The following is a 25,594-nucleotide window of genomic DNA, read 5'->3' as shown; positions in this document are numbered from 1 at the left end:
CTGTCGATGATGTCGCAATATCCTACCCTTGGGTATCGTGATATTGATGTCATGATGGGACAAAAAAATGACATCAGAGGTAGTCTTTGTCCAACCGAAGCATCAATCTATGAAGGGTCGTTCAAAGGAAATTTGGTCAAGAAAAAGGGTCAGAAATGACTGCTAAAAACAACCAAATTTGGCTGAGGAGAGAGGAGACACACATTTAGGCTTAGTTTTAGATAGTTTCTCTTAGGTTTTCCTTTAGTTTTTCTCTACACTTTTCTAAGGTTTCTTATTTTTAATATTCTTAGTTGTAGATTTAATATTTTTCTGCAACTTTTCTTCTTGTTCTTGTTGTTATTCAAGTTAGTTAAGTTAGGCAACATTGTAGCTTAGGTTTATTTGCACTTTTAGTCCATTTCCTTTCTTGTAATGACATTTCAGCCTTTAGCTTAAGGTATTTCAGTTTCTTTTTGTTTAACTTGTTAAATACTTCAACTTTTAAGTTTCTTGTTCTCTTTTTTATTGTTGGATGATCCTTATTTCTTTTCTTTTATGTTTTTTAGAGTAAAAATCCAAGCTTTCATCTTTTTTTTTTAAGTTTTATGTTTATGGCTTCCATGTATGTCTCTTTTATGTTTGTTAGTGTGATTTGTAGCATAGGTAACTAAACTCTTAAGAGAGTGGTTAATGGAGATGTGGATAAGTTGATTTTTGGATAAGAGACTAAATTGTAATAAATTTGACTAAATTGAATGAACACAAAAACTTAAGATTGACGCCTTAAAGGGACATTTAGACAAGTGAGATCAAGAGGTAATCTTGTTGAGTATCAATTCATTAGTTCCAAGTTAGTCGGCGAGATCAAGAGATAAACCAAATCAATTCGTCTAAATTGGTAAAGTTGAGACCAAGAGGTAAAATAGAACCATTTAGGAGTTTAAGCAATTTAAGTCCCTAATTCGAGAGTTAGTGAACCACATCAAAGTCAACCAACCACCGATTGTTAGTTAATTATTAGTTTCACACATTTGCACCTTTTTACGATTTAGTCCTTTAGTTCATTAGCTATAATTTAGGTTAATCTCTCCTTAATTTATGATTTTTCGTAATATATCATTTAATGATCGGTTGGTTAGACTCCTTATCTTGCATGCTAGTAACTTGGAATTGCTCAATCGCCACCTCTTTTGGGTTCGACCCATTGGAATACTTTGTGTTTCGTCGAACTATAAATATTACAACTAACATTGTACGCTTATAGTTAAAACCCACTTTACAAAATAACTTTGCAAAATCATTCGTTTTAACGTGCACGCACGCGTATGGTCACCTCCATTCCTTCTCTATCATAGCTTCAATTAGGAAGATAGATGAGTTTTGTTTTTTAATTTTTTTATGGAAAAATATTAATTGATGATAAATATGAGTAACCCAATTGTTTAATTAGAGTATTAATAAGCTTTAATTTAGTTTTCATTGGTGAGAAACTTGAGAAAAATTGATGCTAAATATTCAAGACATGCATGGTTAATTCTAAATAAAACCATGATAGGAGTAATTTATAAGTGTGATAAAATTGTTGATTTAAGCTTCAATTTGTATTTAAGTAATTTAGTTAAGTACATGTTAATGGGGACTTATTTGTAAGGGATGAAAGTTTTGAGGTTTGAAAATAAATAATGCTTGTAGAAGGTCTTTGTACTTTATTTGTTAAGTTGGATTTAAATTCAGTTGGGTAAATTGTGAGAACCAGGTATTTTGGATATTAAGGTGTATATGGACTAAATTGAATCAAATGCATTCATGTATATAATGTGTTTAATAGTATTTGAATTGTGTGATTAATTAATTTTTTGTATTCAATTTCAATTTCATAGGTAAAGACGGCGCAAGACCATCCTAGGACAAAGGGAAATCCAAAGCCATTAATGAATAGATACTCCAGTTTATGCTCTCATAATTCAAATTTGTTAAATAATTAAATGTATATGCTTGGTTTGTCAAATGATCAGAAATAGCTAACTACCGCTATGGTTATGTTTGAAAGGTACATAAATACCTGATTATGTGATTAAGATCATTGTGTATGTAATTTATATATGTATATGCTTGTTTAATAGTATGTAATGATTAATAATGGAATTTGCACTATTAATATTGTCGAATAAAGTCGTGGGTATAGTTGGCATGCCATAGGGTCTGTATTGATAGGTGGGAGATTCAATGTTATACATGTACATATTGTGATAGTTCTTTAATACCCTGGGGGTTAAGAACGTATCACTAGCTCAAATACCCTGGGGGTACAAGCGTATTCTGGTGTGGTTGGTGGGATCGATGCATTTATGCCCAATTAGCACTTCGATGCATATTTGGTGTAATAGTGGATTGATTCGAGTATTCGTTCTTGTGTTTGATTTGATTACATGGGATTAAAATGTGAAAATGACGTGTTGAACATATATGAATCTATAATGAGATATTGATATTAATATAAAACATGATTTAGATATGATAAATCATATGCGAATACCCGAAAGGTGCGTCGAAATTAAGTTATATGAAAGCATGCAAAATGTTGACAAAGATGTGAGTTAATGATTACTGATATGAAACCGTAAATAGTTTAATGATTTCAAGTGTTTACGTAACGAAAATGTTGTTCTTAAAATGGTTGTTGGTTAATATGAATAATCTTCCTAGTTAGATTAGACCTGTCAATGGGCCGAGCGGCCCGGCTCGGCCCGATGGCCTGCCCGAAATATGGGAGGATTCGGGTAAAAATATAGGCCGAAATATGGGCTTGGGCAAAAAAACGAGGCCCGATTAAAAAATGGGCCGGACCTTAGGCACCACTTTTTTGGTCTGGGCCCTGCCCGAATATAATAAATATATTTTTTAAATTTTAAAATACTTTTAAATTTTTTTTTTATTTTTAAAACAATTTTTTAATGTTTATTAAAAAATGGGTCGGGCCAGGCTCGGGCTTATGATATTTTTCTAGGGTCGAGCCTGGACAAAATTTCAGGCACATATTTCGGGCCGGGCTAGGCCCGGGCCTAGGAGGCGGGCCAAAAAAAATTTTCGGGCCCAGCCCGACCCATGAACAGGTCTAAGTTAGATGCATATTTGGTTTTTATTTAAGTTTATAATTGAATTTGAATTATGTTAGCACGACTGACTAACCATTACTCAACGTCCATGCGTAGGTTTTGAATAAAATCTATAGAAGTTTTGCGATTAAGTGTCAAATTTTCCTGATCAACTTGGGACTTTTGGGGACTCTCCCCTTTTATTCTTGTTTAAAAATTCAAGTCAAAAGTCAAAAGCTATATAAAAGAATAATTTCAAATGTGTGGTCCATGATATTTCACCAATAAAATATTTTAATGACTCACATACAGTCCCACTTCTAAAATATCTCCAATTTAATATTTCAAATATAATCCATGTAAATTGACCAAATTACCCTTCATGTGGTAAAATTGCATTTCAGTCCCCATTTTTTTTATCTCATCACTATTCTTTATTCCATCCAAGGCACTTAATCCTTCAAAACTTTAATTTATAATTTTCAATCATGATTAAAAACTATTCATGCATAAATTGCGTTTGAGGACCATTCCCAATAAAAATAAAAAACTTACAATTTAGTCCCTGAACTCTTATTTTGATTCAATTCAGTCCCAAAAATAATTTTGCTTGCACCCCTACACTATCATGATCATATAATACTTAATCAATGTTTATTCAACTCATTTCCTCAACATTGGGAAAATTGCACTATAGTCTCTATACTTTTTAATTTTTTCAATTTAGTCATAAAAGTGATTTCCATCGAATTAATAATCAATCTGAGTCACCATTATCCTCCACAATAATTATTAAATTTTATTTTCCTTAATATGGTCAAATTACACTAGTGCCCTTAACTTTTTATCTTTTCAATTTAGTTTGTGTTTCATAATTACACATGTAAGATTTACTTCATCGATTTCCAAAATTAATCCTTTTAACTCCTTTAAAATTCCATAAGTTTTCATTTTTCTAAAAATCAAAATGCTTCTTTAAAATTTGTAACATTAGTCTTCGAATTCTTTTCTATATTTCATTGTACGTAATCTCGGAACAATACCCACTTACTATACTAGAAGATTTGAGGTGAAGGCAATAGAAATGTTGGAAAATCATTATTGTGTTGTTTTGATATGAGATTCTAAAAATTTGCAACATGAATGATATTGTGACTTGAAAAGTTATTTGATAAATGGAATTGAGTTTTAATAGAATGTCCTTGTGACTTAGTCAAATTGTTGGGATATGGTTGACATGCCATTAGGGGACTAGATGCATTTTTGAGTTAAAAGGTCGTGGTTAGAATGCTATGACAAATTTGCCTCATGGCAAAGCACTTATGTGCAATTTTTATCCAATTCTAAGGTATTGGATAAATACTCTTCTAGCGTAAATTTCAGGGCGTTTGTTTGGTTAATCCAATGTATCTAAGTAAACTAAAGGCCATGATCTAACAATTCTATTAAAAGATGTTAAGTTGAAGATCAATGAGTCATGAGCACTTTGTATATTTATATAATCTTGATTGATTGAGATACATGTTTGGGATAAAGCTTAGCAACAAGGAAATTTAATTAATTTAATGTTATTCACCTTGGTTTACATGCTAAATTTTACTCAATGGCTAATCAAAGAGTATCCAAAGGAATTTATCATTGAACTTATGCTTAACGCGTCGTTGTCTTTGTGTGTAGGTATATGTTGCTTGTGGAAGATCGGTTCATCTCGTGGATCATCATCCTACACCATAGCGATATTAAGAGCGTATGAATCTATTGTGTTTGTATTTGTGACTCCTAGTGACATGTACTAGAGGGTCTTTAGTTTATCCAGATATGCCAGTTTCATTTATTAAATGTGGTAGCAAATCGATTTTGAAGCATAACACTTACAAATTCATGGCATGATAATTTTTTTTTTAAAAAAAGACCAGATTTTTTTGTCTTTTAGTGAATTCGGGCCGGGCCAGACTCAGGCCAAAATACCTTACCTGAGGCCTTTAAACAGGCCTTATTTTTTGTCCAAACTCATTTTTCGAGCCTATATTTTTGTCTAAATCCTCTGACATTTCGGGAGACCGACCCATGATCAGGTCTACGATGTGCTCATGCAATGCATTAAACTATATTATGGGTAAATATTATATATATAAAAATATTAATTTATTAAATGTATCTTTTAATTTAAATATAATAAGTATGTACATTTATATATAAGTATTACTTTACACAATTATTAATTCAAGGTACATTGATTCAAAATTTGACAAATCATCCTTATTTTTAAGACTATAACTAACTTATACACCAAGTAAGCTCATACATCGCATAGATAAGAAAACTAATTTTTTTATATTAAGTTCCATTACTAATACCAAATTAGAGTTACTATGTTTATTAATAAGTTTTATGATAATTTTAGTTAAATATTTAATAGTTTTATAGCAAGTAAAAGTAAAGGCTCCCATTCAAGCCAACATTTTTAATTTTTAAATATTTTATATTTTTTTATTCTTAAAAATTTTGTTGGTTGTTTCAACCATGGTCGTAATTTTCAGTAGATTTTGGAATACAATAAATTAAATAATCCAGTGCATGGTTGTGTTTAGTTTCACCATTATTATTTTTACACTAACGGTATCAACCAAAAGAGACCTCAGGCTTAGATTTTGCTTAGTTGAAAAGTAATTTTACATTAACAGAATCTAGAAGCTTCTAAATAATTGGATTTCTTAAATCGATAGATAAGTCCAAAAAATATCTAAAAGATTCCCTTACATTAGGAAAATGTCTTTTAAATTGTATTTAAAATTCTAAAAATTAATCAATTGGCACATGTAATCATTTTAATTCTATTTGTAAAATACTAGCTAATAATTACTATTTTAGTGTAGTAAAAATGGTTTACAAATGATTCTTTTTATTGTTAAAATATTAAAAATAATTTATATAACAAATTGAATTTGTATTAATCGGAATTAAATGCATATAAAATTAACGTCATATAATACAAGAGTGATACAACGCAGATGGGAATCTCTGCCTTTTGAGACCGCCGTTGTTGGTGTCCAATTTTCTAAACTAAAATTCAACATTGCCAGCTTCACAATTTTTGTCAACTCGTCCTTTTAGAGATTTTTTATTTACTCCAAAAATTTAAAAAATAAGAAAGTTAAATTTAGGGGTTAATGGCAAATTTTAGCAAAGTTAATGTTTTGTTGCGTAGCGCCGTCCGCGTATTTGAAGTAAATTAGGCAAGCGGAAAGGAAAGTTCCACCGTCCAACACGCTCTCGGTTTTAAGTTAAAAAAATATTAATATATGAAAGACGCCTTTATCCCAATATCAAAGTCCAACTAAAAGACCTCCATCTTCATCTGGGTTTTTTTCCATCAAATTAAGTTTTGCGTTTCGTATTTCAGGTTGAAGAAATCCTCCTTTTGGGTTCGATCTCTGGCTTCACCACCAATGCTAGAGATCGGACATGCCCCAGGTAATGCCCTTTTCGGCAAATACGAGATCGGCCGGCTCCTCGGTTGCGGTGCTTTCGCCAAGGTTTATCATGCCAGAAACCTCCGCACCGGCCTCAGCGTCGCTGTTAAGGTCATCAACAAAAAGAAGCTACCCAGCCTCACCATGATGTCCAACGTCAAGCGCGAGATCTCCATCATGAGTCGCTTGAACCACCCTTATATCGTCAAACTTTACGAGGTTCTGGCCACCAAAACCAAGATCTATGTCGTCATGGAATTCGTCAAAGGTGGAGAATTGTTCGCTAAGGTTGCTAAAGGAAGGTTCACCGAAGATCTCAGCCGTAAGTATTTCCAACAGCTCATCTCCGCCGTCGGGTACTGCCACTCTCGTGGGATATTCCACCGTGATTTGAAACCTGAAAATCTCCTCCTTGACGACAACGGGAACTTGAAGGTTTCGGATTTCGGTCTCAGCGCCGTAACCGATCAGATCCGAGCCGACGGCATGCTGCACACCTTGTGTGGGACCCCAGCTTACGTCGCACCGGAGATCTTGTCAAAGAAGGGATACGATGGAGCTAAGGTGGACGTGTGGTCATGCGGCGTCATCCTCTTCGTGATGAATGCCGGTTACTTGCCTTTTAATGATCCCAATCTCATGGCTATGTACAGGAAGATCTACAGCGGTGAGTTTCGTTGTCCTAAATGGATGTCCAGCGATATGAAACGGTTCATTTCTCGACTCCTGGATACGAATCCCGTTACAAGGATCTCCCTTGATGAGATCCTTAAGGATCCATGGTTCAGGAAGGGTTACAAAGAGCCCAAGTTCCACGAGGAGCAACCCAAGGATGACGCTCAGGCCTCAAGCTCGAAGTTGAATGCATTCGATTTGATATCCTTCTCCTCGGGTTTGAACCTGTCGGGGTTGTTGGATGAGTCTCACGATTACGGTGAACGGTTCATATTAAGAGAGTCCCCAGAGAAATTGGTGGAGAAAGTGGAGCAATTAGGCAAGGGTGAGAGAATGAAGGTCAAGAAGAAGAAACAATGGGGCGTTGAATTGGAAGGAAAAGAAGGGATTTCTGGGGTAGCTATTGAGGTATACCAGTTAACCGATGAGCTGGTTGTGGTGGAAACCAAAAGAACAGGCAGTGATGCTCAATGGTACAAGGAACTCTGGAACAACAAGCTTAGACCTGCCCTAGTGGGAAATTAGCCGTACGTAGTGGTTTGGCTTTTGTGGAAACGCAGAGATGAAGTCTTGTTGATTTCAATATGGGTGCATATGCTATTGTTGTTGTTATTATTGTTATGAATTGATTGATGAATGATGTGAATAAAAGGGAAGAATACAGACAATATATGCATCAGCAATGGAGGAATTTTCCTTCCAAGGCAGAGCAGAAGGAGAAGGATGAGTGAAACTTACTACTTCATACAGAAGTTAGTATAACAATCATAGTAGTTATTATAATTATGTAAGTTGCTGTATGTTAGCAGCATTTTGGTGGAGTAATACTAAAGATAACCGGGAACTTTGTTTATTTGGGGATTAACAAAATCCCCATCCCCAACATAAAGTTTACCATTGGATTTCTCTTGCTTGTATTGTGTTGTGTTGTGTTGTGTTGTATATACCTTTCCTTTTGGTGTATATAAGAGAAGTGCAGCCAAAGAGAATACTGGATTATATAAATAATAAAGGGATGGATTTTTATTGTTTTTCTTTAATTTCTCTTAATTCAGAATCCTCTGTCTTCGTGTTTATTGTTGATTTTGCGTTCACTAGTTATTTCAATTTTTTTTTTTTTTGGGGGGGGGGGGGAGTATTGCATTAATGTTTCTATGTACATCTAATGTTGCTAAGGGCTATACAATCGTTGGGGCTGGAAAAATTGCTTAAGCTCAGAAATCTGGGCACAAATTTGAAAAGGTGTTTTGGCATAAATTGGTATGGTGCTCAGCCCAAGTCGCCATTCTGAAACACTCTTTTATCTCATGGCTTGCTGTTGCTGTTTGGGATCAGTTACTGACAAAGAGTTGGCTGATATCATGGGGCTGCAAGGTTCTCCCAGATTGTTTATCCTGTGCAATAAATATTGAAACCATAGATCATATCTTCCATGACTGTTCTTCAAACAGATATTCAAACAGATATGGGGTGGCAAGAGAAATTGTTTGGATTGCTCGGGTTTCAAAAGGCGAGTCACTTCTTCCTGTAATTTTAAGGCTTGCCTGGGCCCTGGAATGTGTTCATCTACATGCTCTGTCAAAATAGGAACAACAGGCTACATGGAAGCACAGGAAAGCAGACCCAAGGGCTCTTTCAACTAATCCAGAGAGCAGTTCCTGACAGATTATTTGGCTACAACTATACTCTGAACAACCAAGAACACCAAAGTAACATTATTAGGAGGCTAGCCATCAATCGTGTCGAGTCTACCAATATAAACCTACGCCTAATTTGTAATTTAAGCAGTATAGGTAGTAGGGTTGATCCCTCAGAGACTGAGTTTACTGAAATTGTTTCTCTTTCTTGACCAGATTTGTGTATGGACAGTTGTCGTACCCAAGAAATTTGGGGGGAAATAAAATTGAAAACTAGAACCTGGAATAAACAGAGAAAAAAAATGCGTGAAAAGTAAAAGCTGAGAATGAAATAAAAACAGTAAAATAAATCTGAAGAAAAATTAATTAAATTAAGCTCAGCTTTAGGCACGGGTTTTTCTCTTCTTTGAACCGATCCTCAAAATTAGATGAACTCATCTTTTCCAATAAGCTAGTTATAGCTACCAAGGAGCCTCGGACACCAACTCTTCCTTGTGTAAATTAGTTATGGAACGTCCAATAACTAACCCTTACCGATCGAACAACCAGTGAAACATCCGTGATTTAGAACTACGACAGCTTTGCGTTCTAAAAGAGCCTCTCGAACCAATGTCCTGAACCGCGTGGGACATTTAAATCCAGTTACTACTTCCCTTGATGGAACCAAACAGCAATCTTCATTTGGCACGCCAATGTGTTCACAGAAAACCAATTAGACAATCGATCCTTTCCGAATTCCAACTGTACGCCTAACCACACTAAATCAAACGACATCTTTTCTGACTTAGTGTTGATTTGACTTTGTGAGTTGACAAAATCATACTCTTAATCAGGAGAACTAAAAAGTACTGGAATTTAGGAGTTAATTTGTTCAGGTTCGTAACTCACGGGTCTTGACGAGGCTAATTCCGACCTAAAAATGGATTTAGTTAGCTAAGGCTTGGGGCATGTTGGTATTGGATAAATTAAATAAGGTAAAAATGGGTGAAAAGGATGGGTGGCGTGATTAAGTATGGGGGCTGGAAATTTGGTAATGTATTAAAGTGGGATGGTTAGCTACTGGAAATGAAAAGGGAATTTGAAAAAGAAATTGTAAATAGTTTAAGTTGGTGACTAACTAGAAATTAATAAATTGAAGAAAAAAGAACTAAAAACAACAAATAGCTACGTGAAGAAGATATTGCATTTAAAGATGAAAGCTTGATTTATGACTTGATGATTAAATGAACAAAGTAGTCCCATATTTATACTAGTGGCTTTGCTAAATTAAGAGCCACTAGCCATAGAAAATCAAGGAAATAAAATATTTCATGATAAAAATATCCCTACATAATCTCTCACTAAGTCAATTTCAGCTAATTAAATCTTGGAAAAATTATTCTTTGGCCCGCCTTCTTTGCTCTTTTCTTTAATCTAGCCCAATTGTTTTCTTTTTCTTCTATTTAGCCCTAAATTGCTCCTCTGCACAAAATTCAATATAAACATGGAAAAATTAGTGGTGCACTCTCATAAATTAACCAATTTAATTACATAAAATATGCAACTTTAGCATTTGATCAAATCCCCCTACTTAGTTCATGCTAGTCCTCGAACATTTTGTATGTATCTGCAAAAGGAAAAATTTCCTCCATAATAGGGCTTGGCCCCCATGGTTTGCACAATTCAACAATTTAGTCCTTACATATTAACCTAGCCTTAAGAAATAAGGAAGAGTACCCCTCATTTTTATTTATTTTTGTACTTAGGACATTTTCGAATTTTTTTGACTCGAGACATGATGACAACCCAAACACCATGTTCCAGTTACTCGATTCGGATGTCTCTAAGCGGGTTATTTCGCCCTACTCGTGATACTTTGTTAACGGAGTGAGTGCAAAGAAATTGGGTAGCCCCACGGACCTTTTTACGTGAGATATGATGACAACTCAAGCACCATATTCCGGTTACTTTGTCCGGTGTACAACCCTAATTTTCACTCTTAACATTCGTATCAGAGGAGTATTATTTATTTTTTTCATTTTTTTCTCGTTTTTTTTCATTTTTTTTTGTAAAAGCTATTGAAAAGTTTATACATAAATATCTAAATAGCTAAATATGTCAAACCATAAGTGTACCATCCCAATTTATCAAGGGAATTATTTACCTTCCACGAGAAACATGCAAAAAGCGACAACGGATAAGCTAATTAGAACCAATTTATGTTCCTCTCCCCCTTACTTAGTTTACATTGTCCCAATATAATTTAAAGAATAAAAGTAAAGATAAGTAGGAAAAAGAGAGAAAAGGAAACTCCCTATATATTTCAATGTCGTGGAGGGTGGATTAGGCCTTGGCTGAAATTAAAGGAATTTTGTAGGCTGAAATAGAAGCTTAAATTTTGTCTTGGAAGGTCTACCTGCAAAATAAAATAAAATAAAATAGAAGGAAAAATAAAAATAAAATAAAATGTGCAAATTTTATTTCTCGAATTTATAGCTTAGCTAATACTATGTTTAAATATTCAAGAAATAAATTATTAAAATCCAAGATTATGGGATTTAGTAAAATAGTCATGATAAATGCACCAGGTAAGTTCTCATGAAAGAGAGGTGAGTCACAATGGACATTCTTAAGTACCAAGTCTTTCCTTAGACAGAACCGATCATCGACATGCATTTTCACTTTCAGTTTTACCTTCCCAAAAATTTTATTTACATAAAGGAAAAATTTGGGTTGCCTCCCAACAGCGCTTTTTTTAACGTCGTTTAGCTCGACGACCTGTTATTCAAATTCTTTATCCTTTTGTAATAGACTGTCAAGTGGTTGCGCGATCTTTGAGAAGTCTTTTATGAATCGTCTGTAAAATCCATACACCGTGAAGTCATTCATGAAGACTTCAATGATTTTCTCGACATAATCAGAGAATATGCTTACCATGCATCTCTGGAAAGTGGTTGGAGCATTATAGAGTACAAACGGCATTCGTCTATACACAAACATTCCAAAAGGGCACGTGAAAGTTGTTTTGTCTTAATCCTCTGGCGCCATCGAAATTTGAAAAAATCCTGAGTACCCATCGAGACAACAATAATGGGTCTTACCAACTAATTGCTCGAGCATTTGATCGATGAAGGGAAGTGGAAAATGGTCTTTCCGGGTAGCTGCATTTAATTTCCTGTAATCGATGCAAACCCTTCATCCATTCTAGACTTGGGTAGGGACTAGCTCTCCTGATAAGTTTTTCACCACTGTCACGCCAGTTTTCTTGGGCACGACATGAACTAGGCTAACCCAATCACTGTAAAAAATCGGGTATATCATTCCAGCATCTAACAGTTTCTGGATCTCCTTCTTTACTACTTCCATCATGGGTGGATTAAGGCGCCTTTGAGCATCTCTCTTCGGTTTCATGTTATCTTCGATGGAAATTTTTTGCATACAAGTGGATGAACTTAGCTCTTTAATGTATGCTATTGTCCAACCAATAGCTTCCTTATAATCCACCAGATCTCGAACAAGTCTTTCCTCCTCGTCTTTGGTTAGCTTGTTTGACACTATTATCGGTAAGGTGTCTTTTTCTTCCAAAAAGACCTACTTAAGATGGTCCGGTAACGCTTTAAGTTCCAAGGTTGGTGGTTGCAAAATCGAAGGCAACATTTTAGTTTGGGAAGGTAAAAATTCAAATTGGTTACCTCAATTTGTCAACGATGTTTGCGTCTCTAAGTGTTTGATAATTTCTCGCAATGGATCTCCTAGACTTGATAATTCCTCGAGATGATTTAAAACATCCATGTCAATGCTTCTGTAAAGGATAGTTTCCAACTCATCAAAGTCATGATATTCAGAATAAGATTGAGTTAAACAATCTATAATATCAATGCTAGAAATATTTGATAGTGATTTAGGATGACTCATGGCTTCGTAGACATTAAATTTCACGACTTCACCATCAAACTCCATTGTCAGTGTTCCATTCTGAACATCAATTTTTGCACTTACAGTACTTAGGAACGGCCTTCCAAGCAAAATATCAGACGAATTAGTTGAGTTATCGTCCTCTATATTAATAATGTAGAAATCTGCAGGGAAAATTAATTCGTTAATTTTAACAATGACGTCTTCAAGCAACCCTTCGGGGTAGATGACTGACCTGTCTGCCAACTGGATTATTACTCATGTCTTTTCCAAAGGATCTGCGTTAATCAACTTATAAATAGAATAAGGCATAACATTAATGGAAGCCCTTAAATCACACATGGCTTTCTTAATGCCTACATTACCTATCTCGCATGAAATAGCAAACATACCTTGGTTCTTGTATTTGGGCGGAACTTTCTTTTGCAATACTGCGGAGACATTTTCTCCTAAATTTACTCACTCGTTACCTATTAACCTCCTTTTGCTAGTACACAATTCCTTAAGGAATTTTGCATAATGAGGGATTTGTTTGATAGCGCCGAGCAAAGGGATATTTACCTCCACCTTCCTGAATGTTTCAAGGATTTCTTTTTCCTCCTTCGTTTTCTTATCCTTTGCGAGCCTCCCTGGAAAAGGAGGTGGCATCACGACTGGTTTCTGAATTTCTGATTCTGGTCTGACTTTTGGATCAAAGATATGTTTTTCTCGTTCCTTGTCTTGCCCATGACTTTTGCCTGGAACTGTTTCCAGAACTTTTCCACTACGAAGAGTTATTGCACTTACATTCTGCCCAGGATTCGGCTCTGTTTAGGAAGGTAATTTACCTTGAGTTTCCAAACGATTAACTGTCATCAAGAGTTTACTAACTTGATTAGTTAACTCTTGTATTGATGCGTCTATCCTTTGTTGATATTTTGCAGCATCGACGGCAAGTCTTTGCACAACAGCTTCTAGGGATGTGCTCGACTTGGGTTGTTGTTATGGTGGTTGCAAATGTCTTGGTTGGTATGATGGATTGTATCGGAGATTAGCTCCGTAATTCAAGTTGGGATGATCCTTCCACCTGAGATTGTAGGTGTTAGAAAAATGATCATAGCGTCTTTGTGGAGGTCCCGGAAAACCTTCGACAGCATCAACATTGTACAGGCCCATTTTGACCCAACAACCCAACAACCCACCTAAACAGAAACCCAAACCCGAATAGCCCAATAGCAGACCCAAAAATAAACCCAATAGCCTAACACAAATACCAACCAAGCCTAAATACCCAACAAGCCCAAAAATAATTTGTCAAACTAGGGTTTCAACTTTTCTGAAACCCTAGTACTGCAGCAAATGCCCTAGCTTTCGCCCTAAGCGCCGCCACTGTCCGCTTCATCAGTGCAAGTGGCCACCTACTCTCTGCCACCGCCTAACTGCTCACCTGCAAACAAATAAAGAAAGCAGCAACAACAAGCAAATAAAAAAATAGAAAAAATTGTAAAATGGCTCTATATAAAGCCATTCGAACATCAAAACCGGGGGCTTTTTTCTTTCTTTCTTTTGATTTTTCCTTTTGTAATAGAGACCGGATCAAAATAAATAAATAAATAAAAGAAAAAAAATCAAAGGTGATTTCCAAGTTTTTCTGATTTCAATCTTTCCTTTTTATTTTTATCATTGTTTTTACTTTTTATTTTTATTTAACGAAAATATAAAAGAAGAAGAAAGGAAAACTCACCGGGACGGGGTTTCCCATGCCGATCTGGCGTTCGTCGGCCGTCGGAGGCAGTGGCCGTGCGGCGAGCAGAGCGGCGGTGCTAAGGGAACCCCAAGAGTCGGAAGTTTGAGAGAAAAAGAAAAGGGGTTCTGATTTTTTTTTAAAAAAAGGGGTGGTTAAAATGTTTTTTTCTGAAAATTTTTTATTTAAATATCCTGACCCGCGTTTAACCCGACCCGACCACTGGGGATCCACGTGTTTAGGCGTAAGGGGATATTTTCGCAATAAGCCCATCCGCCTTTGCGGTGTATTCAATGCGGTTTCTTTATTATTTGCAATTTCGGCCGTAAAATTTCCTTTTGTTTTAATTGGGTCCACAGGCCATGTACACGGGCCTTGGCAGAACGACATCGTTTGATTAACATGGGAATATTTCCCATTTGGCCCTTCTACTTTTCGCGCGCATCACAATTGAGTCCATTTCTTTATTTATTTATTTTCGATTTCGCCCCAAATGTTGCTCTTTTATTATTTTAGTGCTTTTCTAATTTTTTATTTTTACTTTTATTTTATTATTAAACCTATTATGTTATTTACTGTTATTATTATTATTATCCTCATATTTTGTTTATACTTATTATGTAAATTTTATATATATATGCTTCATATTATATTATTATTATATAATTGCTTATATATGTATATACGTATATGTATATGTATGTTTTTTATATACATAAATACTCTTTTTTATATGTGTATATTTATATATATATATATATGCTCTTACATATTCATTATATTTTCAAAATATATTATTTATATTTTTGTACTTTGTGATTTATATATATACTTACATATGTATTTTATATATTTGATGATGGTTTTATACGTATACATGTACGTGCATATATGCTTATGTATTTTCACGTCCAATAGTTTTAAATAAGGTGTACATGCTTATGTTTTCATATTTTCATGCTTATGTGTATACGTGTTTATGTATCTTTATAATTATATGATTTTTGTTGATTTTGTTCATTTATTTATTTACATGTTTATTATTGTTTATTTTCTTACTTTAGTTTCTTATCGTTTGTTATTTCGCCCGTATAATTGTTTTTATTTTTTATTATTTTGCTTGTATCATTTTATTTACATTGTCATCATTATTATTATTTTGCATCCATTTTTACTCGGATTTATCAAAAAAACGAAAAATCTAAAATAAAAGTAACACTCGGTATTTTAGATCTTCGAGAGAATCGAGCCCTAACGTATTGGGTTCCGATTTTCTTCGTTGAATTTAAATAATCGAGATTACTCTTTTAAAAATGATAAAAAGCTCGTTATCGAGAATTCAATACGTTGTGTCCTAACGCATTGGATGTGACACGTTGTTTTCTCGAGACGAGGATTTTTCGAAATAAATGCAATATTCAATGTTTAATATTTTGAGAAATTGTGCCCTAACGTATTGGGTTGCGATTTCTTCATTTGATTTAAACAATTGAATATTCTTTTAAACTTTATTTCACGATTTTTTTTAAACTCAAGTTTTAAACGATATCGGGAGTTAAGAAAAGATTGTGTCCTAACTTACTGGGCATGATCCCATTCCTAAACCCGAGATAATAAAATATCTTTTAAATAAATAAAATTTTGGCATTCATTCGCGTATTGGAAATTCGAGACATTGTGTCCTAACTTACTGGATATGATGCTTTCTTTCTCGATTAACGTGGAATGTGCCCCCTTTTCCCAAAGTTTTCAACTTTTTAATACAAGGATCGTATTTTTAAATTTCTTTAAAGTTTTTAGCTTTTCGACAATAAGACATTAAGTAATCAACTAAGGTACCAATTTTGGGTGTATCGAGGGTGCTAATCCTTCCTCGTACGTAACCGACTCCCGAACCCATTTTCTAGATTTCGTGGACCGAAACCGTTGTTTTAATAAAATCAAATCATTTATTAAAAACAACCTTTTTCGAGGTGATCCAATCACACCTCATAAAAAAAAGAGATTGGTGGCGACTCCCGTTTCTTTTTTTCAAAACCCAAGTCAACCCCGTTTTCCGTAAAAAAATGGTGTCAACAAACATGTGTAGTTGAATTGTCATTAAGGATTGGGCACAAATCCATCGGATGTTCAGACATAGTACAAATTCCACACAGTTGGCTCAAATTCTTCTTTTTTGTAAGCATTGATTGAATAATATTAGTAAGCTTATCCAATTTATCTTCTAAGGATGAAACGTTTACCCCATTAACCAGTCCTGTCGGTTCTGAATTCATCCGATACTGTTGAGAATTTACCGCCATGGTGGATATTAGATCTCTTGCTCTTTGAGGAGTCATATTGACAAGTGCCCCTCCACTTGCAGCGTCAATCATCTTCATTTCCATAGGGACAGACCCTCGTAGAAATATTGAAGAAGTGATTACTCGTTCAAACCGTGTTGAGGACAACTTGCACATAATTTTTTGTACCGCTCCCAATAGTAGTAGAGTGATTCACTATCTATTTGGCGAATTCCCACTATGTCTCTCCTAAGTTCAACTGCTCGCGATGCTGGGAAGAATCTGTCAAAAAATACACGAGATAAGTCATCCCACGTTATAATAGAACCGAGGGGTAAGTAAAATAATCATTCTATTGCTGTATCAATTAAAGAAAAAAGAAAGGCCCGAAGTTTGATTTCATCTTCGGTTACTCCCTGAGGTTTCATGCTTGAGCAGACCATATAGAATTCTCTCAAGTGTGTGTGTGGATTTTCGTTCTTCAGGCCTCAAAAAGTGGGCAAAAAGTGAATAAGGTCTGATTTCAACTTAAATGGGGTTCCTCCGATTGGATAGTTGATGCATAATTGTGTTTGCTCATTGGGAGCAGCGGCTAGTTGACAAATGGTTCGATTTGTCATCCTTTCTGGTCCACCGAGGTTGTCTTCTGCCTCTTTTGTTTCACAAAGTGGTTCGATCTCAGGTTCAACCACTTCGACTTGTTTTCCACGTTGAATTGCCTCTACATGTTTAAGAGCTTCCGTCTCTTTTCGTCGTGCTTGTGCTGATTTCTCGATCTCTGGGTCGTATTCGAGATATCCGGATGAAGATCTGGTCATGAAGACGATTTAAACAATTGTAAGTGTTGCCAATCCCTGGCAATGTCGCCAAAACTGATGGATGTCGAGTCCACCAATATAAACGTACGCCTAATTTGCAATTTAAGGAGTATAGGGAGTAGGGTTGATCCCTCAGAGACTGGGTTTACTAAAAATTGTTTCTTTTTCTCGACCAGATTCGTGTCTGGGCAGTTGTCGTGCCCAATAAATTTGGGGGGAGAATAAAATTGAAAACCTGGAACCTAGAATAAATAGGGAAAAAATACGTGAAAAGTAAAAGCTGAGAATGAAATAAAAATAGTTAAATAAATCTGAAGAAAAATTAAATAAATTAAGCTCAGCTTTAGGCACGGGTTTTTCTCGTCTCTGAACCGATCCTCGAAATTAGATGAACTCTTCTTTTCCAATAAGCCAGTTATAGCTACCAAGGACGCCTCGGACACCAACTTTTCCTTGTGTAAATTAGTTATGGAACGTTCAATAACTAACCCTTACCGATCAAACAACCAACGAAACATTCGTAATTTAGAACTCTGGCAGCTTTGCATTCTAGAAGAGCCTAGCTCGAACCAATGTCCTCAACTGCGTGGGATATTTAAATCCGGTTACCACTTCCCTTGACGGAACCAAACAACAATCTCCACTTGGCACGCCAATGTGTTCACAGAAAACCGATTAGACAATCAATCCTTTCAGAATTCCAACTGTACGCCTAACCACACTAAATCAAACGACGTCTTTTCTGACTTAGTGTTGATTTGACTTAGTGAGTTGACAAAATCATACTCTTAATTCGGAGAAATAATAAGTACTGGAATTTAGGAGTTAATTTGCTCGGATTCGTAACTCACGGGTCTTGATGAGGCTAATTTCGAGCTGAAAATGGATTTAGTTGGCTAATGTTTGAGGCATGTTGGTATTGGATAAATTAAATAAGGTAAAAATGGGTGAAAATGATGGGTGGCGTGATTAAGTATGGGGGCTAGAAATTTGGTAATGTATTAAAGTAGGATGGTTAGCTACTGGAAATGAAAAGGGAATTTGAAAAAGAAATTGTAAATGGTTTAAGTTGGTGACTAACTAGAAATTAATAAATTGAAGAAAAAAGAACTAAAAACAACAAATAGCTACGTGAAGAAGATATTGCATTCAAAGATGAAAGTTTGATTTATGACTTGATGATTAAATGAACAAAGTATTCCTATATTTATACTAGTGGCTTTGCTAAATTAAGAGCCACTAGCCATAGAGCCACTAGCCACTAGCCACTAAGTCAATTTCAACTAATTAAATCTTGGAAAAATTATTCTTTGACTCACTTTCTTTGCTCTTTTCTTCAATCTAGCCCAATTGTTTTCTTTTTCTCCTATTTAGCCCCAAATTGCTCCTCTGCACAAAATTCAATATAAACATGAAAAAATTAGTGGTGCACTCTCATAATTTAACCAATTTAATTACATAAAATATGCAACTTTAGCATTTGATCACAATCCCAAAAGAATTAGTTTTCATCAACTAATTTTTAGACATGGAGAATAATTGGGTTTCATCAAAAATAAAATGATAGTTGGTTGATTGGAGTTTGTTTATGTAGCTGAACAGTGTTAGTGCCGCATAAAATCTGTACTTATCCGAAAAAAAACAGGGGCTATACAATAGTATGCTTACTGTTTCTCTAATTTTCTCTAGTCGGCAGCCAACAGTCTCCTTGCTCTTTTTATACATATACTAAGGTTTAGTCGGTGGGTTTATGCGAAAGGCTTGTATATTAAAGTAGAGAAATTTACAAAGAAAAACTATTAGCAAAAGAGAAGAAAGCTAAGTATTTTTCGATGCTATACAATTGATTTCCTTCTATTTATAATTGAGTTTCAAAACTCTATACAATTGTTCTTTGAATCTCGCACAATGTTTCTGATAAGAATCTTATCTCTTTATGGATGTGGTTGCTTCCATATTGCATTTGTTGTATTACTTCTTTAATTGCATGAACCTGGTTGCTTCCACTTTGCATGGTTGAATTAATGGTTGCTTCCATCATTAATTGCATCATCATTGTTTACATCATCATTAGTTTGATGATAGTTTTGTTTGTATCTGGATGCCTTGTTTTTTCAAGTTGCTTCCTTTTTCTTGGTGTCAGCCTTTTTTTTATCCTTGTTGGATGTTATCAAGATTTATTTTTCTTCGATTTCATCTAAATTTAATGAATCAAATGAAAGTCTTGGTGAATTCCAATTTTTCCATGTGCTTCTGATTTTTTCCAGAATATGAGATGGAAAATATTCAATTTCTATGTCAGCTATCTTTTTTAGTAGTCGCATGGATTCTTCATCTCTTTCTTCAATAATACCAAAATGGTATGCCAATATTCTTCTTCCATCTGTCCAGAGTCGATAATCTTTTTCTTGGAGAAGATATTTGGCTTTAGCTATTAAATCAATCCCAGCTTGGGTTTGATAATAGCTTAAATCATTGTGACACCTGTCAATTGTTTTTGCCAAGTGTTCTTTGTTTTCTTTGATAGCAAATAATCGCGGGCTTTATTATGTAAACATAACCTAAACATTTTATTCATAATGGGATTATTTTTCCCTTTATTAATAAAATATTGAAATATATCAAGAAGATTTTTTATCTCCTTAATAGCCATAATAAATATTTGGAATTCATCCCAATCCCTATATTAAATAGGTTTTAATAAAAATTCATCAGCTTCATTTTCTTTGGATGTTTTTTCAACCAAAAACTATGAAAACTTGGTAAGAGCTCTTCTGAAATTTGTTATTTGTTCAGAAACATGAGTTTTTCATATTTCATTAATAAAATTATAAAATTCTGGTGATAAACCAGGATTATAAAAATCTTTTATTTTAGAAAGATCTTTAGTATCTTGAATTTGTTGTTGTTTCAACAAATTTTCTGTTCCTTTAATCATTTCAGCATAACTAGCTTGAAACGCTGAATTTGGATTTTGGGACCATTGTGATTGACTAACAGTTTTTGGTGTCAATGATAAAGAAGTTCCAATTGGTTGATTTACCATTGGATATGACACATAATATCCTTGGGTTAGGATAAAATGGTACTTGTGTAGGTACAAATCCTTGTTTGGAATTTGTTGCTTTCCCTTTGTTAGGTTTTTTATAAACAGTAGTCCATTCACCAACTGTTTCTAGAAATTTTTTACCTCTATCCATAAAGCCTGCTAAGATAATTAGCAATAATTTATTAGTACATAAAAATACATAATTTATTCTTTTAATTGTGTAAAAGTTTTATTACACACAAATTTATTATTAACTAATGGTATTTCTATATAAAACTTTTCTACAGATAAACTAATTGACTTTTATTAATAGAAAATGGTAAATATTGACATATAAAATTATTTCCTAATAATATATCTCCATGCATTTCGAAAAACATAAAATTTTAGGAATGACAAATCTTACATTATTTATGTAAATTGGAATATTTTTAGCTTTATATTGAATTATGGTTTCATTACCATCTATTCCTATTGCTCTTATAGGATTTTTAATAATTTCTCATTTTCTCACAGAATGGCATTCTTTCTACAACTACTAATTGTAGCTCCAAGATCTAATAAAACATGTAAAGAATATTTTTATATTTTTAAATTGAAATGTAATTTCAATATATGTATTATATTTCTGGATTGGAAATTATTTACCCAAACTTTCATTTGTTGCTTAATCGTTGAAGTTTGTATTTCTTCCATTCTAGAGTTACTAGAATTCCTACTTGGTTCTCAGAGGAAAAATAGGATATGAACTGTTTTTACTCCTATTGGTGTAGAATTATTACTAATATTATCCTCTTCTTCTTCTATTGAATTATTAGAGGTAAAATTAAATTTTCATTTGTATTAGTTATAGAAGGTTTTAAAGTATAACTTATTTCCGATAACATATATTCTATAATACTTATCGGTTTAGAAGTACTTGCACAACCTATTCTTTCTATAATCCAATATTTTGGAATTGATAGATCCCTTAAATTTAATAATTTAGGTTGTATTTCGTAGTAAATTTATTAGGTTCAAGAGCTCAATAATTTTGTTATTTATCTCTTTGATTTCGACCTCTACAGATTTGTATATTCATTAATAGAAGTCTAAATTATTGCTTGATCTTCGCTAGATCATTAATATCAAAATTTTTGTCAATTCTAAGGCATAGACACTCTTCTATTGGAGGATCTGTAATGGATATAAAGTAATTTGATTTAACCTTAAATCCTATTACACTCGTATGCAAATTAGACTGAATTCCTCCAATAAGTGCTTTTATTAGGTTTTTAAATATTTTATCTAAAATAACAGCTATTATAGGAATATCATGACCTTTCCTAAATAGTGCTCTAATAGTAATCATTATCATTATTATCCCTAGATGGATATATCGTACTTGAGGATATTTCTTTTAATCCTCTTAATTTTATCTTTAGTAAATAATGAGATGTTTGTTAATCCTCCTCTTGTATCCTTAGCTACAGTATTCCCACTTATCTTTTCTATATGTCTTCCAGTTCATATTTTGAACTTAGATATTTTATATATTTCTTCTTTAGAAATATGGTTTTATTAATTTTTCTATTATTTCATCGGAAAAGTTTTTTCTTCTCCAATCAAATTTCCTAATTTTATATCATGTTGTTCAAAATTAGGAATTTCTTCTAATTGATTATTAGAACTTCTTCCTATATTAAACATAAATATATATTCTTCATCGAACCTATTTCGATATTAATTCATATAGTATTTCTTCAGGATCTATTTCATTTTCATTACATATTTCTAAATCTTGTTCTTCAAGACTTTTAATCATTTTTTAGCATTTTTCCTTTGTTAGGACAATTTGTTGCTATATGACATTCTTCATCACTTATAAAACATTTACATATTTATTTTTTAGGTTTAGAAGTTTTTCTTCTAACAAACTTTTGTTATAACTAGTATATTTTTATTTTCTGGTTTCCATTTAACTAGTTTATATTTTTTATTTTTCTTATAATTATTAGGAAGTATCGGTTTTACATCCAAATTCCCACTCATTTTCTAGAATTTTGTATAATAATTAGTACTTAATTTATGCTTAACTTGTTTAGCGACTTTACTTTGCAAGCGATGTAAAGTTATTCTTTCTCTTGCAAAATTTATCCTATTTCCTATAGTATCAATATTTCTAATGGTATACCGATATATTACTATGTTTCGTAAATAAAATACATACTTTTTTTTATACATATCTCATCCTATGGAGGTGGTAATTTATGAAAATATTGGTTTTCTAAAATTCTATATTTTCATTTTTAAGTTTTTGATATTCATGAAGAAATTTTTAGAAAATTCTTCTAAATATCTAATATCACATAATTTAATTTTGATAAGGTATAATTAGATATACTATCCTGATCTTTTTTATCAGTATAACCACAAAATTTTGTTTTTAGAATAAGAGTTAATCCTTTTAAAAGATCTTTGAGAGTTTCTATCTGGTTGATTAACTGTCATTTTTGTTCTTTTCCTTTCTCAGATTCTTCCCATCGTCTGAGAAATTGTAGAACATCTCCTTGAAATGTTCCTACAAAATAATTTTAAAATTTTTCTTTTGACCATGTATTATTGCTTACAACAATAGTCATAGACTGTGCCCAATCGTTTATGGTTTTTTCATAGTCTGAAATAGGAATATTAGTTAGGTCTAAATATATTCCTCCTTGAGCCACATTTCTTTTATTTAAATCATCTATTCTTTGTTGAATAGGTTGACTTAATGTTTCTCCTGGATATTCAGGTTTTACATCATTTGTAGCTATATTTTTTGTTTTGTTACCAAAAATTCTAGTTGTATTTTCAACATTTTCAAAATCTTTATTAAAAGATCTCGATAATCATCTTTTGAAGATCTGGTTCTATTTTTCTTTTTCCATAAGGATCTGTTTATTCAAGATCCATAGGTTCGGAATATCTATATTTTCATCCTCATCGGTTGAAGTATTTTCTTCATTTGATTTATAACTAGGAACTTTTAAATCTTCTAGATTTGTTTCTAGAGTTATCTCATAATTACTAAAACTACTACTATCTCGTAGTGTTATAATTTAACATATAATGATAATTAAACAAAGTAAACAAATCTTTATGTTTTTCATAAAGTTGTTCTATAAGTTTTAAATATTCTACTATTTCTAATTTATCCTTACTTTTAGTATATTTATATTTCCAATGTTTTATAAGTTGTTTATAGGATGGAAATCATATTTTGTTGATATGTATATTTTCTTTTCTTTTCTTTTTTATGTTTTTATGTTTTTATTAGTAGATGACGATTCTTCCGATGAAGTTTCTTCTTCCTCGAGATAAAGTTAATATTATGTTACTATTTCCAAAATATAAATGACCAAAATCTACATATTGTTCTATATTATTATTATTAACAAGGACATGATCTAGTTTATTATTAACACTAGTTAATATTTTTTAGATTCGTTGTTCAAATCTAAATTTTAACCTCTCCTAGATTATTTACTTTTTGTTCTATATTACTAACCTTATTATATAATTTATGAAAATATACAGAAGTTATATCTACTAAACTACTATTAAAACCCTTACTCAGAGATGAAATGTTATTTTCATTCTTAGAGTCTATATGCATAGTATGATTACAAGTTTTATCTTTATATAAACTGTTGATTTCTTCCATATTATTTATCTCAGGTACCTAAAATCATCTGTTATCTTAAACATCTTCTCTCAAAGGCCTAACGTCCTCTCTGGACTCAACGACAACAGAAAGACAGAATAACAAATATATGGGTTTTGAGACAAATAAACATGAAATAAACAGAACTGTAAATCAAAGATAAAGACTTACAATGAATACTATGATATTATTTTTCCAAGAAATCGTTACACCGGCACCTCTGATACCAATCTTGGGGAAGTGGTAATTTATACATATCTGAGTGTATGGGTTGGAATCAGTTTAGATTTTGGATTTTTTCTAAGTTTGAACTTTTTCAAATTCAAGATTTTTCAGATTTAAAATTTTTCGGGTCAGATATTTTTAGATTCGAACTCGAGTCAAGTTAGATGGGTTTTGACACATTCAAATAATTTTAAATATTTTAATTTCGAACATAAATATTCATTTTATTTTTATACGATAGTAACACAATTCATATTTTATATTTCAATCGTCACATTTTATGTAGATCATATATGTCAAATTTACATCATGTAAATTAAAATTTTCTAATTATTTGTTTTATGTAAAAACTTTTAATCATTCAATAAATACTAATAGATATAGTGTTTGAGATCAATATGATAGAGATATCGATCGGTTTGAAAATTTACATGCATGACAAATATAATTTTATTGATAAATTCAATAGTTGAATTGTTAAAATATTAATCATACAGAGAGAAATGAAAGGGAATACAACTACTTTAGTTAGTTTTACATTAATGTAAGTGGATCCTCCCCGCATACTATATTATTACATTATGTAATAGTTTATCATCTATTATAGTTAGTGATTAAAACCAACTAAACTGACCAAATCGAGCCAATTCAAGCAAACCGTTTGGTAAATTTGATTTTGATTTTGGACCAATTATTACATTATGTAATACTACATCACATCTGTAATAGTAATACATAATATATTAATTATCATTATACATTATTATTTATTATTATCTTGGTTGAAATATGCTCCAAGTGCACATTTAAAAGTTAGCCCTCGACTATATTATATTATACAATATATATGCATTAAGGTCGAGTTAGATAATCGATTGATTTGATGTTGTATGTTTGATGTCGATTTTGAAATTCAAAACTATTTAAACTAAATTAATCAACTTTACACTTATTAATATAATATATATTCAAGCCCAAACCCAAATCTAAACTCAATATAAAATTTATATAAAACTCAACCTAAATAAAAGTAAACCTATTCCAAAATAAAAATTA

General features: G+C 32.8%; 1 protein-coding gene across 1 annotated transcript; it reads left to right on the top strand.

The window, feature by feature from the left end:
- The first annotated feature begins 6,363 nt into the window (after positions 1-6,363).
- LOC105789060 (CBL-interacting serine/threonine-protein kinase 11) lies at positions 6,364-8,265 on the top strand. Its single transcript, XM_012616268.2, has one exon. It carries the CDS (start codon positions 6,527-6,529, stop codon positions 7,748-7,750), a length of 1,224 nt encoding a protein of 407 aa, XP_012471722.1. The 5' UTR covers positions 6,364-6,526; the 3' UTR covers positions 7,751-8,265.
- Positions 8,266-25,594: the final 17,329 nt, after the last annotated feature.

The sequence above is a fragment of the Gossypium raimondii genome, chromosome 2 (genome assembly GCF_025698545.1).
Source record: "Gossypium raimondii isolate GPD5lz chromosome 2, ASM2569854v1, whole genome shotgun sequence".
NCBI classification, from domain to species: Eukaryota; Viridiplantae; Streptophyta; class Magnoliopsida; order Malvales; family Malvaceae; genus Gossypium; species Gossypium raimondii.
This window is presented reverse-complemented; position numbering and strand designations above follow the sequence as displayed.

Coding starts and splice junctions, on each gene's coding strand:
- LOC105789060 (XM_012616268.2), top strand. CDS start 6,527: ATGCTAGAGATCGGACATGCCCCAGGTAATGCCCTTTTCGGCAAATAC.